The sequence below is a fragment of a genome, unplaced genomic scaffold (assembly GCF_019419815.1).
Source record: "Pyrus x bretschneideri cultivar Hongxiangsu unplaced genomic scaffold, Pyrus_bretschneideri_v1 Contig32, whole genome shotgun sequence".
Classification (NCBI taxonomy): Eukaryota; Viridiplantae; Streptophyta; class Magnoliopsida; order Rosales; family Rosaceae; genus Pyrus; species Pyrus x bretschneideri.
Genome location: NW_025999635.1, coordinates 4,951,362 through 4,963,468, shown reverse-complemented (window position 1 = coordinate 4,963,468; position 12,107 = coordinate 4,951,362). Strand labels below are relative to the sequence as shown.

At 38.2% G+C, this 12,107-nt stretch overlaps 2 protein-coding genes across 2 annotated transcripts; both read right to left on the bottom strand.

Moving 5' to 3' along the window:
- Nucleotides 1-698: 698 nt before the first annotated feature.
- Nucleotides 699-4,596, bottom strand: LOC103963433 (AT-hook motif nuclear-localized protein 6). Its single transcript, XM_009376256.3, has 5 exons — nucleotides 3,626-4,596; nucleotides 2,430-2,497; nucleotides 2,000-2,131; nucleotides 1,515-1,676; nucleotides 699-1,349 (listed from the first exon to the last, which is right to left on the bottom strand). The coding sequence occupies exons 1-5, from the start codon at nucleotides 3,993-3,995 to the stop codon at nucleotides 1,053-1,055; spliced, it is 1,029 nt and encodes a 342-aa protein (XP_009374531.2). The 5' UTR covers nucleotides 3,996-4,596; the 3' UTR covers nucleotides 699-1,052.
- Nucleotides 4,597-5,136: 540 nt separating this feature from the next.
- On the bottom strand, nucleotides 5,137-9,692 carry LOC103963434 (65-kDa microtubule-associated protein 3). Its single transcript, XM_009376257.3, has 13 exons — nucleotides 9,427-9,692; nucleotides 8,870-8,957; nucleotides 8,544-8,750; nucleotides 8,162-8,413; nucleotides 7,841-8,050; nucleotides 7,593-7,748; nucleotides 7,339-7,498; nucleotides 7,095-7,246; nucleotides 6,925-7,012; nucleotides 6,660-6,733; nucleotides 6,465-6,539; nucleotides 6,113-6,380; nucleotides 5,137-5,761 (listed from the first exon to the last, which is right to left on the bottom strand). Exons 2-13 carry the CDS (start codon nucleotides 8,939-8,941, stop codon nucleotides 5,346-5,348), a joined length of 2,130 nt encoding a protein of 709 aa, XP_009374532.2. The 5' UTR covers nucleotides 8,942-8,957; nucleotides 9,427-9,692; the 3' UTR covers nucleotides 5,137-5,345.
- Nucleotides 9,693-12,107: the final 2,415 nt, after the last annotated feature.

Below are 12,107 nucleotides of genomic sequence, written 5' to 3'. Positions count from 1 at the left end.
GCCTTTTCATTAAAGTAATTAATGTAAAAATAGGCCCCATAATGATAATATGGTTGATAATATGCTACATAAAGCTTCCCATCTCCACTCTTTCCTCCATCCAAACCCACCCCTCTCTCGCTCTCACTCATCCTTCACAATGCTTGATTCGACACTACAATTAATCACTCAGGCAGCTTCCAACTCTGTGTTCATCTTCTGCTTCTGCAACTTGATCGTAGTCATTATTCTCGTGGGATCGAAACCCGTCTCCAACAACGATGAACGGAGCATAACTCGCACCACAACGGCCCCCAGCAAGCATGCGGATGATGAACAAGGCACGAGGGTGAAACACGCGTGGAAGGAGAAGAATGCCTTGATGCAGGTCAGTGAATTAGTGTCAAATGAACAGAATGCGGCAGCTGATGATGGTGAATTCAGCAGCACCGATGGAGATGGTGACGATGATGAAACTGACACTGACGATGAGCTGAGGACAAGAGCAGAAGAGTTTATAGAAAAGGTTAATAAGGCATGGAAAGCAGAAGTGCTGACAACTTCATGTGTATTCTAGGCAGCAATTTTGTGTTGCAGTAATGGAACTCAAGTTACTCAACTGTAGCAATGTAAAGAAAAATCATTCACAAGAATGCACAATAAGAAAGAAGCACTTATGTTCATAAGCGCTTTTGAATGTTTAAAGCACTTTAGGTTCGTAAGCAAAGAGTCACAACATCCATTCATATTCCAACTTTCAGATAATAAGAACTTGAAGGGACAAATGACCAGTCATGTTTTTCATACATCTAAAAATGCTATATCATACAACACTAGAAAGTAGAAATACACGGATACAACAGCCACGTCCGTGGCGAGCCTGATCACGATCAAGAGACCAACCTAAAACCTAATACAAAAGACTACCGACTCGGGGTTAAAACCAACACGAGGTACGTTAAACCTAGTTTGTCCTTCAGAAAATAGTCAGACAGGTTTGATAGAGCCTAGATGTCACTCAGTCTGAACAAAACAATTAAGATACAACCGTCACACGAAAGGAGCAAGCATGATCAATAAGAAACTTCACAGTTTGCTTGACCAGAGCCTTTAGAATCCTCTTCCGACAACAATGATTTACTCTCAGAAGCTGAGTTCTTGAAGCTGTGCATGGGATTCGGAGAATTTGATTGGTCTCCGTGGAAGGAAGGAGCTGTCAGAATGGGCTTTACTCCGCCATAGACCTTCATTTCTTCACCAGACACAGCATTGACAATGATAGGGACAATTGACGATGATACAGGCTCGACTCTCTGCTTCTTTGGCTTCTGTTCCAGCTGGTGACCTTGCAGAAAACTGCCCACCACAACCTGATGCAGTCAAAACAGTTTGGAGGATAACATGAATTACAGAACTTGTTTTTAGAGAGTAAACTACATTACCACAACTAATTTCTGACATAATAGCAAAGTACTAGATTACTTGATCATAAAAATAACTTTTTAAACGCGTTTATAATCGTATAATGATGTTACCTGCACGGGGCCAGCAGCGATCAGCATACCAGCAAGTCCACCCCCAACCACTCTACCGTCTGGACCTGCCAAAGCAACACTCATGCCACCGGATCTGCTCTTTGTTCCTGCATTCTCAGTTGGTATATAAGATCCTGACAAGGAAAGTATCTCAAAGCGGCCCTGTAAAATCAACAAAAAGAACTTCAGATGTTCTCTCAAGTAAATAAATTCAATATGATGCAGGAACAATTTACTATTTTTTTTTGTTGCCCTGCAGAATCAATTAGCTATATAGCAAAATACATGTGCATCTGTATGCATATATAAAGAAAATATTAACTTAAGGTTATGTTCTTAAATATACAGCGATTAGAGACAAAACACAACACAATATTACACGAGAGTCACGAGACCTAGTATGTAAATAGCTTGCAGCTAGGAACTTACATTGATACAGTAATAACTAATAACAGACAATTTCAAAGACGGGCACACCACCATACCTCATATGTTAAAGTACCCCCCGAAGAGCTGGCCTGCCTAAGCGTAACATTTGAAATGGTACCATTTGCAGAAAGTATGCAAATAGCTCGAGCTCCTTGTTGAGAGAATGACATGATCTTCATTGTAACATCCTGCAAGAACCAGAAGTACTATCAGTAATATAGTAAAGTGCAACCTTAATCAAAGCAATAATACTGGAACAAGAAAACTCCTCTTTAACAAATCTCTAGATAAGGAATCTGAATCAACTTTCCAGTATGTAATTTTTGTTTGATGTTGTTTTTTGCTCGTAATTTAAACGTCTACAAGAATAATGACTGGTTTCAAAAATTATAAGATGAAAAACTTTCATTATAGATTAGAACAGTTGACACGACAGTTTTGTACTGACGCGAAAGTTTGTTTCACATATAACTTTCTGATGCATACCTCGCCCGAATGGACAGTGAGGATGTGAGGTGTAAAGTTCGCACCAACCGAGTATGCAATTTTGTCACCTACACAAAAAGATTAAAAACTGTCAGTGAAATCCCAAATCAAACCATTTTAAAATTGGAATTTGCATAATAAACACCCAGAAAGTATCCTAACTACAATTCAAAATGCTAGGTTTAATGATGTAATCACCACCAAAATGTAGAGCAATCAAAGAGACGAAACACTAACAAACAAGTGAAGTCTCATCTAAAGAACATAATACTCGTAAACCTGAAAACAGCAATGCAAGGAGATAATTAGGTGAACTAAAACATAGGGATCAAGATGAACAAAGCCCGGAAATTGTTGCCTAGTTCACAAGCAGACAGAAAAGAATCACCACAAAACAAAATGATTAACTAATCATACAAATTTTAAAACCCCATTTGTTTTATAACAAAGGTCATAGTTTACCCCTAAGGGCCACTCGAAAAACTGCTTGTAATCCTCAGGAGACGGGAGCTCTTTAACATAAGATGAGGTTCCAAGAGTGGAATGGTCATATTGAGGAGAGTGGTTAAGGTCAAAACTGACCCAAAACCAGGTGTTTAAACCCAAACTCTCTGCTTATGCTTTCTTCATTTTTATTCTCTTTTCTTTCTCATCTTGTGCAATTAGTCCAGAGTCAGCAGGTGATTAAGAGATAATCACCTAATTAGGCAAGTCTAATCCAGGCACGTCAGCCTAATTAGTGGACTCTACCTATTACCTATTGAACAAGCTGGCACTTCAATCATTCTCTCAATCTGTTTTCCTCACAGACAAGGCAAAGAGAGTACAATATAAATTTGTAGGCAGCAGAAAAACTCCGCATAACTGATAACATCAGCAAATCCAATAAATCACCATTTACTTCCAGATCTGACAAGGGAATCTGATCACAAAGGGTCCACTTGCAAACCAAATCCAAACATTCCCTTCAGATCTCACACAGCAGTAAACATGACACAATCTGTTGACGGGGATTTTTGGATCGGCATCATTAGGCTCAATAACATAACGCTGATCCAAAAATCCCCGTCAACAGCGTCAGAGCTACAACAAACCATGATCATTTCATCCCAAATGTAACAGTAAAAATGGTAACCAACATTAACTGAAAGTCAAAATTTTCAAAGCTTTTATTTAAAAGGGTCACGTTTCATTACCTGAGTTCTCAAACACGTCATGCTTGTGAGACTTCTTGATCGAGTCAACGGGCTTGCCTCTGCCCCTCTTCCAGGCGGAGAACTCGCCAGGGAGCAGAATCGACGACGAAATCGGCATCGGGGACAATGCCGACGACCGGACAGGCTTGTCGTCGGGTCCGTACTTCCTAGGCCTGCCCCTCTTCTTCTTCCCATCCGTACCGGTCCCAGTCAAGCTCATCGGCGACGCTGTCGGAGCTACCACCGTTGTGGGGCCCCCAGATGGGCTAGGGTTTTCGGTTCTGGGGGCAATTCTGTAATTCTCTGGAGCTTGTTCACCGCTCACTGCTACACCAGAAACCACCTTGTTGTCTTTCTCCTCCATTTGCATATCCAAATTTGCAGACACAAAAACCCTAAAAATCTTAAAACCCTACAAACTTTTCAAACCCTAGAATCTACCCATTAAAGTCTGCAACTTTAGGAAGCAAAAAAAAAAAAAAAACCCAGATAATAATTTAACTGCAAAGCAAGAACTTGAGCAGATTTCCGTAAAAGAAGGCTAGAAAGTTCCAAACTTTCAAAAAATTTGGAACCCAGAAACGACAAGTCGTCTCTAAATGCAGAAAGGTGAAGAACTCAGTGCTGCAACTCCTCCAGTTCTGATGTTTGCCTCCACCATTGCAGAGAAAGCACAGAGCTTCAATGGCAGAGACTGGAATTTCAGTAAAAAAATTTGTAAACCACTTCAAAGAAATTACAAGGAAACTAGACACGCTGATTTCAGAAACACTTCTGAGAAACGTGAATTTAGGGTTTTTACAGGAAAAGGAGGAGAAATAAATAAAGTATAAAAATTTGGTAAATTATAAATAAAAATGTAATTGTAATAATTAAATACTGATGAATTTAATTAAAAATTAATATTCTAATTGCAAATGCAAAGTATAAATTTTAGTTAAGAAAATGGTTCACGTCCGTCTTGGAAATTCAATAAAACTGAATTTAATAAATGGACAATGATACTAAACTTGAATATTAAAAAAAACAATCAAGTTTTGTTTGAGAAAAGAAAAGGGCTTTTCTATTTTTTATTACCATTTTATTAATTTAGATAAAGTTGTATAAATAAATAAATATTATATCAAAGCTGTAAAGCTAACGTTAGGGAGCTACACCAATTTTCCAACTACTGACAACTCCTTTGTCTTTTCAGAAAATTAAAGTTTGACTCGAAGATTTTAATTTGCTAAACGCCCTTTTAGTTTGGGGTATCTACTGTTAATGCCACTGTACACAAAATGCCCTTACAAAAAAAAAAAAAAAAGAAATTGATGAAGTTTGATCAACCAAAATTAAAATCTCGAGAAAAATTTGTATCAGGCAGTTATATTTCGTGTTCTCACATAATATAATTTTGGTATTTTTCTTGTCTTTTTCATTTGAAAACATTTTACTACAAATGAGAATAACTAATCAGACAACTCTATCGAAATTTCTCTCGAACAAACTACTGAATTGAAACAAAGAAATTAGAAACTTAATGATCACATTAATCAGGAGGGGAACAGGTTCAGACATTCTTAGTCCACGTTCACTGGTTGTAGACTATGTACATAAAAACCAGGAAAGCCAATTACAATTGACTTGAAATTCGAAAAAATCCAATACAAAAGGAAAAATAAATGCTAAAGCAACAATTTTAACTCAAGTTCTCACCAAAATGCAACTAATTAGCCTATCAAACTTGTATCATCGACTTGACATGTGTTTTTGGGAGCACAAAACCAGCTCTTCGTTCCTCAAATGAGTACTCAATCTCCTCAGGAATCTCTTGAACTAAGTTGGTAGCGAAAGGAACCGGTGGAGGAGGAGCTGGGGTCATAGCTGTCTGCATGGGAACTGACACTGTTGATGGTGTCGCTGGCATGAAGATTGGCATTACCTTGGGAGTCTTGTTCTCTTCGTCTGCAACAGTTCTAGGCTTCAGAGGAGTAGTGCCGAAAGCAACATTTTCGGATGGAATGGAAATGGGAACAGAAATGGGGGAGAAGGGTTTACGAATTGTTGGTGTCTCCACTTCAGAAGGATTTGGGGCACCAAAAGAGTGTTTTTTAACAGAAAGTCCAGCAACATCTAAGCCTAAGCCTCTTCTACCTGCATAAAAAAGACAGGATGAAAATATGTTAAAATTTGATTGTCAACATGTTTTCGTATAGTGTCTGTATAGGCATTTTTTTTTTTTCGAGACACTAGACAGCAACAGAGATATGGTGTTCCAGCGTCATGCCTCATGTTTTGTTTAAAATGAAATCAACAGAAGCTTCTGAAACACCGATGCAACGAAGAATAAAACAAACATGTTTTTAGGTACTACTACCAGAGTCAGAGTCCCCCCCTGCAAGGAAACAGATGGTGAATAACCTTCAAAGCAACTAAAATATATTTTTTTCAATATTCTCATTTGTCAACCATACACAAATGAGAACCGTTGGAGAAGAGATTAACCTGTGGACAAAGATGAAAAGCCATCATCCAGATGATTGTTTAATTGCTCATTTGGATTCACTCGGTCACTCTTTCTTGAACGCGGAGTACCTTTGATAGAGTGAAGTGGATCGGGTTTAGGAGCTTGCATTGAAAGTCTTCTATTGCTTGCACCTCCAGTTGACATTCTCGGAGCCTTCTTTACACTCTGAGGTTTTGAAGGACTTGGTTTTGACCCATAAAGTACCTCTTGCTCAGCTATCAACTGACCCTGAATCTTTTTCTGGTCCTGAAAATGGAAGATGAAGATTTGTCACACAGTTCACAGTAAGATCGTCAAAGAAATATGTCCAAGTGAAACTGCTGGCCATACCCGCTGTCTTCGACGTTCCTGCTCCTTCTCCTCCCGTAATATAGTATACTCTTCGAGCATGGAAAGAAGACGAATCTGAACAGAAGTGGTTAACAATAAAAATTGTTTCAGAAGTTGCATGTATGAAAACAAAAAATAAACTTCAACTGGAATAAATCTCCTAGAGACTGCACAAATACAAGGGAAGCAACTTACACCATCATATGTGAACTCAATGCCCCTCTCCTTCTCCCATGATATGGTTTTTGAAGCCAATGCATCCACCATTGCTGTATTAAAACCAGGATCCACGTAAAAACGCTTATTTAAACGCAAAAAAAAAAAAAGGAAAAAACTGAAACCAGCATAAACATAATCAAAATGATACTCTTGACCAAAGCACAGTTCTGTAACAGTTTTGTATATAGGATAGTCTACCATTATTAACCAAAGGTGCCATTTTTCAAAATTCGGACGATACCTGGAAGTTTATTAACCAAAGCACGTGCTTTCTCAGCACGCTTGAGAGTAAGATGAGCTCCTCTTCCAGCATTGTATCGGTTTTCATCCTACATGAACGCAAAAAGGAACAAGTAAGAAAAGGAGTTTCAATGTGGTGAAGTAATCGACATGGTGATGGAAACAACTAACCCTGTTATACTCTTCGAGCCAGCACTCCTCATCACAAGCAAACAACCACTTCTCAACTCTTTCAAGTATGTCTTTCCTGCTAAAAGCTTCCTCTTTAACCTTTGCAACCTGAAGCTCAATTTGATCGAGGACACAAGCAGGGTCCACATCTCCTGCACAAGTAAGAATGATGCACATGTTCAAGGACATTTATGTAGGAATTTTCTGTTACCCCATGATATGCTTTTAAGAATATAATATGGACCTGACTCTATAGCTGCAATTACGTAGTCAATTGCACTATCTGCTTCAAGGACCATATGTGTCTTTCTACAGATTTCCTCTAGCTCTGACCTCTTCTTAAGAACAAGCTCTTTCATTTTACTTGATTTCAACTCTTCCAACCGAGACACTTCTGCCTCAACCTGCACAATAGATTTAATCCCAGATGAAATCCTTGAAAAATATACTGATTCAAAAATCTGAAATAATACAGAATTACAATATAAAAAAACTCACACAATTGATGAAGTCCACAGAGAGTGTATTTGGTTCAGTTATCTCATGTTCTGAAGCAGCAATATTGCAGGTTATATTCTGAAACATCTGTTGCTCCTCAATTGGCGTATCCATCAAGTTCCACAGCTCTAACATGGTAGTTGCCAGATCTTGAAGCTGTCAGAGATTAGAAGGTTAATATGATTCAATTAAATGCGCAACTTTGACTAGAAACTAAGAAATGATAAAGAAGTAAGAACATTCTTTACCCTCTGCATTCTCTGTAATTTAACCTCCCGCAATTTTTGTATTGCAGCAGCCAACCGCTGAATTGTATCATTACTTATATTCTTGCTTCCTTCTGAATCAACTAAACTGGGATGAACCTCACTAATTGTCTGTTTGTAGTCCATACCAAGAACCGAGCAAAGTGAGTTCAATGTACACAGGTGGTCCTGTATGTGCTTAAGCCTATCACTCTGCAAAACAAGAATGAACAGATGAATAAGGAAATGAAGAGCACATAAGAATACAAAAGTTGATTACGATGATATGCAGACAGAGAGGAAATGTAAAAAAGAACTCCCAACCTTCTCAGTTTGGAGTCCATGTAGATGTCTGTGCAATTCTTCAAGCCTTCTCAATGATAAATCAGTTTCATCCACAGCCGGTATAGATGAACTGTAATCTGTGCTTCCATTAATCTCACTTGAAATTTTCTGTATCTCCTCTAGAACTTCCAGAAAGTTATTTTTCCTGTCGTATTTTCTTTTCTTCATCTCCTCCAACTGTGGAATTATTTTGCTGAGCTCTTCTTTCAAACTTCCGGCATTTTGATCAGACTGAAATGACACAGCAATTTGTAAACAGTTCTGATTTTAAACAATAGTAAGAACTTCAATGGAAACAGAATATTTAACCTATTTATCTATGAAAACAATCACAGTTATCTTCATTACAGTCGATCCTGACCTGCCTAATATGTACCGGTCGCTCCCCCATTGCAGAGCAGATTGCTGCAAGTTCTGCTTCGGAATCAGCAATTGCCTGCCGTAGCTGTGCCCTACACCGATTTGCCTTGTCAACTTTTCTTCTGTATACTTCTAGACACTCCTGCTCAAGCTCGAGCAACATCTTATCCCTATCTTTGTCAGACTCTCCGACTTCATTCCAAATTATCTGCATTTGTTGAATTAGACAAGAAAAAGAGTGAGTTTAGTACTTTTGTACAATCCAATTTCCGTAATTACCGAAAAGCTAGACAGGTTTTCTTTTCACATATCTAATTCATGTGATACCTGAAGTTCATACAGAAGTGATCCACATGTTGTTTCCATTTGCAGAAGCTGCTCACTTTGAAGATTAGACATATTGAAGCAATGCTACCTGCCACAAACAAACTCCACCATGAAACCCTAACTATATGCATTGCATAAATTGACCATAAAATTCTTAAAAATCTCTAAATAGCAACACAGTATATGGAAAAAGCTCTAAATAGCAACAAAACCCTAGATTCCTCGAAACCCAATTTCAGGTTTCTCCCAAAACTTTGGAGCAAAAAATATTACATCCCCAATTCTAGTCCAGATTAGGTCAAATTTCTATATGAACACCAAATTCTAAAATTCCATGCAATTTAGCTCAAAGAAATTAAAATTCAAAGCACCGTCCAGATCCCAGGCGACAAAATCAACTAGAAGAAGCCGAGGAACTGTTTCCAACAATTCACAAAATCAAATACCAAAAATTCAAAATTTTCAAATTTCAAATCTTGCTCGAGAACAAAACGGAGAATTGGGGAAAATTGAAGAAAAAGAAGGAAGACGGGAAGAGGAAGGATTCGTTGACAAACCTGAGAGATCAAATCAACGAACGTCAATTTTCTATCTGCTGTATGGATTTTCTTGCTACAGCTGCGGTCGTTGGCGACTGGAGGATTTTCCCGAGAAAATGTGGGTTTCGTTTCGTTTTTCTTTTCTTGGAAACTTTGGGGGAAAAAGGTAGAAATTGGGGTTTGAATTTTAATGGAGATGTGAGATGCGTAACTGAAATGTGAAATGTTTAGAGAGAGAGAGAGAGAGAGAGAGAGAGAGAAAGTAGCCGTTTGAAGGAGGAGAAAAGAGGACCGTTGAAGAAGGCAGAGAGCGCTTGTCAAGGATTTTGTACTTTAATGATTCTCCAGGACGACATTTGAATTTCAAATTTTCAGGAAATGACTCCGATTTGCTGTAGTAGATATATCGCCGCTCTCGTGCATGTGGCGAATGGAAATTTGCCACGTCAGCATAAAAAGTCAATGTGTTGATCCCTTTTGTTTTCTATTTTGGTAAATGACGAAAACGAACGCTCGACGGTGTATTAATTACGGCCGCATATCTCGTTTTCAAAAATAATCATATTTATACATTTTAATTCAACTTTGAACTTTGATCTTCATAATTTGTAATTTGGAGCAGAAGACTCTATTTTCCTAAGGTTGGATAAAACTCCAACAAAGTTTTAATCTTTTTATGAGAGCAGCTCCACCGGAGCTCTTTTTGCCCAGCACCCAGTCCAAATAACAGCCCGGCATGCTCCATATGTGCTCCAGCCCGCCAACTTGCCTGGCACCCAGCCCGTGCCAGTCAAGAGCCCAGCCCAAAATGGACAGACCCATTCCCCGGTCTGTTTCTGGTGCGTGCACAACACGCGGGGGGCGCGGTGCGTAGCCGACAGCTTTGCAGGCGCTGGGGCCCGCGTGCAGACCCACTTGCAGGCGTCCGGGTGAAGGAAACGTGGCCTCCTCAGAGCCGTTGGATTTCCAACGGTAAAAAAAATTTAAATTTAAATTTTAAATTGGACCGTCCGATCACAGATCAATGGTCCACGTTTATTTCACCAAAATTTTTTTTTAAAAAAAAAAAAAAAAGGCCCAACGGTCAGAAATTTGACCGTTGGCCACGTGGCGTAATGAGTGCTGTTGGATTTGATTATTTTTCAAATCCAACGGTCCCGATTAATTACAACATTAAAATTTATTAAAAATTAATTAAAAAATGTCAAAATTTTTTTAAAAAATACAGAAAAATTTTAAAAAATTAATTTTTTTTTCTATAAATACCTAACACTCATCTTCCACCTTACACCACATTTCAATATTTTCTACACTTTCTACATTTGAATATTTTGTACACTTTGAGAGAAAAAAATGACTTCGTGGAAGCTCAGTGAAGATGTTACGTTGTGTGAATGTTGGGTTCGCACTACTCATGACCCGATTACGGGTAATGAGATGGATAAGCGAGAAATGTGGAGTAAAATTACGAAATCGTTCAACGATGTACATGGAAAAGATGTACATGGAAAAGATGCCAGATCTAGTCAAGGTCTTCAAGGTCGTTGGAAAAAACTCAACGCATCCTTTACTTGTTGGAAAAACGCCCTCTCTCATGCTTCTGGTAATTTGCGTAGTGGGACAAGTTTAGCGGATGAGGTAACAATATTTTTATTTATTTATATGCATTCCACCCACATCAATATTTTAATTTTTTTAATTTCTTATATGTAATTTTTATGTAATATGCATTCCAAATACTTATGTAATTTTTATGTAATTTTTATATAATTTTTATGCATTCCACAATTCTTATTTAATTTCTTATGTAATTTTTATGTAATATGCATTCCAAATACTTATGTAATTTTTATGTAATTTTTATATAATTTTTATGCATTCCACAATTCTTATGTAATTTTTATAGACACTACAAGCACAAGCATTCTACAATGCAAAGAACCATAACAAATCATTCAACAAATGGGAATGTTGGCAAATTGTCAAAGATTGCCCTAGATACAAAATTGTGGCAACCGGTCCAGAAGTTGTCATGCACGGTATGGGTCTACACAGTTCGCCAGAAGCAGACACAGCCGAACAAGAAGCCAACACATTTGAAGACACGGAAGGGATGCCTGAACAAGTGCCAGAGACCCAACCGACTCGTCAGTCCCTCAGGCCTCAAGGTAAAAAGGCATCAAAGAAAAAAGGTAGTTCTTCAAAAAATGACTACACTAAATATATGGAGGAACTTACTCGTCAAGGTGAAATGAACATGGCATGGGAAAAGGCTAGAGATGAGGAAAAAGCTGCTGCTGTGGCAGCAATTATTGCAGCTACTGAGGCTCGTGATGCGGCGTCTGAGAGACAAAGAGAAATAGTTAATCGAGAGAACGAGATGATTAGAGAAGCACTTCATCGAGAGAATGAGATGCTTAGAGAAGAAAGGATGACTCAAACAGATCGTGACACTATGAACAAGTCTCTAGTAGGACTGTCTCCGAATTCAAAATATTTTTGGACATCAGAAAAAAGAGATGTCGTGCGAAGGAGGCGTGCAAGAGATGCCGAAACAAGTCAAGGGGGTTCCAGCTACAGAAATCCTAGCAACCAAGATCCTAGCACCACATATCCTAACTCCACAGACTTTATTTAATTTCTTATGTAATTTCTTATTTATTTTTAGAACTTTATTTAATTTCTTATGTAATTTCTTA

What these genes read in the sequence shown, in the direction of transcription:
- LOC103963433 (XM_009376256.3), bottom strand. Translation starts at nt 3,995, where the DNA reads ATGCAAATGGAGGAGAAAGACAACAAGGTGGTTTCTGGTGTAGCAGTG. An exon ending in TGACGTGTTTGAGAACTCAG is followed by an intron (nt 2,498 to 3,625) that starts GTAATGAAACGT and finishes CTTTTTGTGTAG; the next exon opens with GTGACAAAATTGCATACTCG. An exon ending in TCGCTGCTGGCCCCGTGCAG is followed by an intron (nt 1,350 to 1,514) that starts GTAACATCATTA and finishes TGACTGCATCAG; the next exon opens with GTTGTGGTGGGCAGTTTTCT.
- LOC103963434 (XM_009376257.3), bottom strand. Translation starts at nt 8,941, where the DNA reads ATGTCTAATCTTCAAAGTGAGCAGCTTCTGCAAATGGAAACAACATGT. An exon ending in AATTGCAGCTATAGAGTCAG is followed by an intron (nt 7,247 to 7,338) that starts GTCCATATTATA and finishes TTACTTGTGCAG; the next exon opens with GAGATGTGGACCCTGCTTGT. An exon ending in TTTGGTTAATAAACTTCCAG is followed by an intron (nt 6,734 to 6,924) that starts GTATCGTCCGAA and finishes GTTTTAATACAG; the next exon opens with CAATGGTGGATGCATTGGCT.